The 3,852-nt window shown below is 38.9% G+C and overlaps 1 protein-coding gene across 1 annotated transcript in view; it reads left to right on the top strand.

Annotated features, from left to right (window-relative positions):
- The window catches only part of IPO7 (importin 7), a 64,365-nt gene that overhangs the window by 48,100 nt on the left and 12,413 nt on the right, over positions 1–3,852 (top strand). Inside the window, exons 15-18 of the mRNA XM_037728442.1 lie at positions 1,212–1,278; positions 1,359–1,484; positions 2,255–2,352; positions 3,489–3,584. Coding sequence (XP_037584370.1) covers positions 1,212–1,278; positions 1,359–1,484; positions 2,255–2,352; positions 3,489–3,584 — 387 coding nt within the window. The remainder of the gene's footprint in view (positions 1–1,211; positions 1,279–1,358; positions 1,485–2,254; positions 2,353–3,488; positions 3,585–3,852) is intronic.

The raw sequence follows: 3,852 nt of genomic DNA, 5'->3' as shown, positions 1-3,852 counted from the left end.
CAAAAAAAAAAAAAAAAAATTAGCCAGGTGTGCTGACAGGCGCCTGTAGTCCCAGTTACTGAGGAGGCTGAGGCAGAAGAATCGCCTTTATCCAGGAGGTGGAGGTTGCAGTGAGCTGAGATTGCACCACTGCACTCCAGCCTGGGTGAAAGAGCGAGAGAAAGAGAGACAAAAACAATTTCAGATACACTCTTCCCATAGAAGTAACACTGTCGTGAATCTGGTGTTTATAATTCCAATGCAGATGCTTGTAATGTAATATATGTGTTATATATAAATTAGGTTTTCAGCAAGTTGCCTTTTGCAGCATGAAGTTTTTTTACTTAACTTACTGTTTTTTGAGACAGACTCTTCCTTTGTCGCCCAGACAGGAGGGCAGTGGCATCATTTCGGCTCACTGCAAATTTTGCCTCCCAGGCTCAAGCCTCAGGCTCCCAAATAGCTGGGAGTCCAGGCACCCACCACCATACCCGGCTTTTTTTTTTTTGTATTTTTAGTAGAGACGGGGTTTCACCTTGTTGGCCAAGCTGGTTGCAAACTCCTGACCTCAGGATCCACCCGCCCTGGCCTCCCAAAGTGCTGGGATTACAGGCATGAGCCACTGCGCATGACTGACTCCTGCATTTTCATAGTTTCCGTTTTTTGAGAATATTGTTATTTCCTTTTTAGGTAAATTAAGCTGGCCATTCCTTGTGTTTTTCCTCATTGTAATGATATTTCATCACCTTTTTTTTTTTTTTTTTTTTTTGGTGGGGGTGGAATCTGTCCCAGGCCAGAGTACAATGACACGACCTCAGCTTACTGCAGCCTCCACCTCCCGGGTTCAAGCCATTCTCCTGCCTCAGCCTCCTGAGTAGCTGAGATTACAGGCACCCATCACTGTGCCTGGCTAATTTTTGTATTTTTAGTAGAGACGGGGTTTTGTCATGTTGGTCAGGTTGGTGTCAAACTCCTGACCTCAGGTGATCTGCCCACCTCAGCCTCCCAAAGTGCTGGGATTACAGGAGTCAGCCAGCACACCCAGACTTCATTACATTTTTATCTGAGATCACAGTTTCGTAATGTCTAAGTCATTTTAAAACAAAGACTTAAAATCATTTCTTCACAATATTGACTTTATATTTAAGTGTACTGAATTAAAGTATGTATTATCTTACTAAGTCATTCAGTGGGCTGTAGTTGCATATGATTTTTTTTTTCTTCTCTTTTAGATAACCCAACAGCTTGAGGGAATCTGCTTACAAGTCATTGGTACTGTTTTACAACAGCATGTCTTAGGTATTATACTTCTGATTGTGCTAAGAATCTAGTGCTATTTCACATAAGCATTTTACTAATGATTCAGTTTTCTGTTTTAGAATTCTATGAGGAGATCTTCTCTTTAGCACATAGTTTGACATGTCAACAAGTGTCTCCACAGATGTGGCAGCTACTACCCCTTGTATTTGAAGTCTTTCAGCAAGATGGCTTTGATTACTTTACAGGTGAGTCAAATCAGCATGGAAATACTGAGGGTTTTCCCTGCTTTATTTTTAGCTTATCATTTGAACGTACACTTTTGAATGTTTGGGACTGCTTCATTGTTCAGAAAAGTTATCAGTAGAAGTCAGTGCTCACTGGTGATGCATGGTATTGATTTCTCTTTTAAAATTTAGTTATAATTTTAGGTTTATTCTTTGTAAACACACCTAGATACCCATACACCCCCTCGTAATCTTCATATAAATTTAAATAAATGTGTATAATTTTTATATTTAACTAAATACAAAGAAAATCACTTAATAGGTTCATTTCTGCATTTAATTATAAATGAATGTATTTTAATTAAAAATGAATGTTAAGGTCAGGCATAGTGTGTCACGCCTGTAATGCCAGCACTTTGGGAAGGCGAGAAGGCGAGAGAGCACTTCAGTCCAGTAATTCGCGACCAGCCTGGGCTATTGGTCAGACCCTGTCTCTAAAAAAAACTTATAAAAATTAATTGGGTGTGGTGGGGTGTGCCCGTAGTCCCAGGTACCTGGGAGGCTGAGGTTGGGAGGATCACCTGAGTCCAGGATTTTGGGGTTACAGTGAGTTTTAATCTCACCACTGCACTCCATCCTGGGCAACAGAGTGAGAGTATCCCCCCCACCCCAAAAACAAAAATAAAGAGTGAATGTTAGAGACAAAATGGTCTCATAGATTTTTCAAAGCAAAGATAGAGCATTTATTTGTATTAGTAAAGATGTGTAACTGATGTTTTTTATTAATATAGATATGATGCCCCTCCTTCATAATTATGTAACAGTTGATACAGACACACTTCTGTCTGATACCAAGTATCTTGAAATGATATACAGTATGTGCAAAAAGGTAGGTCATTTTTATATATCAGATTTCATGAGGCTTCTGCTATAAAATGTATGAAATTGTGAAGGCTCATGTGGTACCACATTGTAGTAAACATGAATCTGACAGAATTAAGGGCTTTAAAAATTAAAAGTCATTGGTCCCTAGATGCCACAGTTTTGATAATTTTGTGTGCCCTCTGACACGGAATTCATTTTTGAATTTTAGAGTGCCCGGAGTTTAACTAACGTAGTCTTTTTGAATCAAAAGCAGGAAAGAACCAAGAACTCGAGATTTTTGAACGGTTTAGGAATGGATAGAGATGTTTTATAAAGGAAAAGCTTAGCAACTGTGGGTTTACAAGAAATAGGGGATGAATGTTGCCCTTCAGTTTTGGTTGGGGAAACAAATAAACTGATTCCATCAATATCAAAGTCAGTGTCATTGGTTGCATTTGAATTTCTAGCAATATCTGTTTCAAGTCATTAGAAAATGAGTTGCTCCATGAAGTTTTTAGATTTCTTTCACTCATCTCTTTCCCCTCTGAACAGGAAGTCACGCATAATTATCTAGTTATGTTAGTCATTGTTTACTGCTAATTATATTGTTTATATTAATATTCTGGGAATAGAGATATACCTATACTATTTACATTTCTATTCCTGAACACTTAATCATTTACACTCATCTAGTGTAATCACTATCCTTCACGTCCATGTTTGTTTCTGTCTGGAGTTTGTAGGGCAACATTTGCCCTCAATAGGCTGCCTCTTCCTCCCTCCATTTCTCCCTCCCCTACTGTTTTTTTTATATCTTAGGTTTTTGTAGTTCTTTACATGGGAAAGGTTAGGTGTTTTAGCTACCACCTGTGTATGAGAAGTTAGTAGTTGTCAACTTGCTATAATCCAGAATAGCACTATGGGATAGGTACTTTGATCACATAGACCAAGATGCCAGAGGGCAAGACTATAAAAGAGAGGAGGTAGACAATTCCAGATCCTCAGAGGTACTTGAGTCTATCATCTGTGCAGTGAACATGGCAGTTATTCATATTAGTAAGGATACTTGTGATATTTGGTGGGAAATTGTTTCTTTGATTCAGAGATCTGATTTAAAGGTTTCATGAAGCCTCACTGCAATTTATATTCTATGTTGATCAGGTTCTTACAGGAGTTGCAGGAGAAGATGCAGAATGTCATGCAGCAAAATTGTTAGAGGTCATCATTCTGCAGTGCAAAGGGCGTGGCATTGACCAGGTCAGTGAGGCTAATAATGATTCATAGTTGAGGCTTCATAGGGGTAATCTTTTCCTTCCACTCTATTTCCTCCTTTTTTGGCATTTGTTGAATATTCTGTATGTTTTTGTTTATTATGCCATCTAGACAACTAATATTTTTAGCTAAAAATATTTTTTTTTGTTTGTTTGTTTGTTTGTTTTCTTGGGACGGAGTTTCGCTCTTGTTACCCAGGCTGGAGTGCAATGGCGCGATCTCGGCTCACCGCAACCTCCGCCTCCTGGGTTCA

This window comes from Cebus imitator, unplaced genomic scaffold (genome assembly GCF_001604975.1).
Source record: "Cebus imitator isolate Cc_AM_T3 unplaced genomic scaffold, Cebus_imitator-1.0 Scaffold265, whole genome shotgun sequence".
Taxonomy (NCBI): Eukaryota; Metazoa; Chordata; class Mammalia; order Primates; family Cebidae; genus Cebus; species Cebus imitator.
This window is presented reverse-complemented; position numbering and strand designations above follow the sequence as displayed.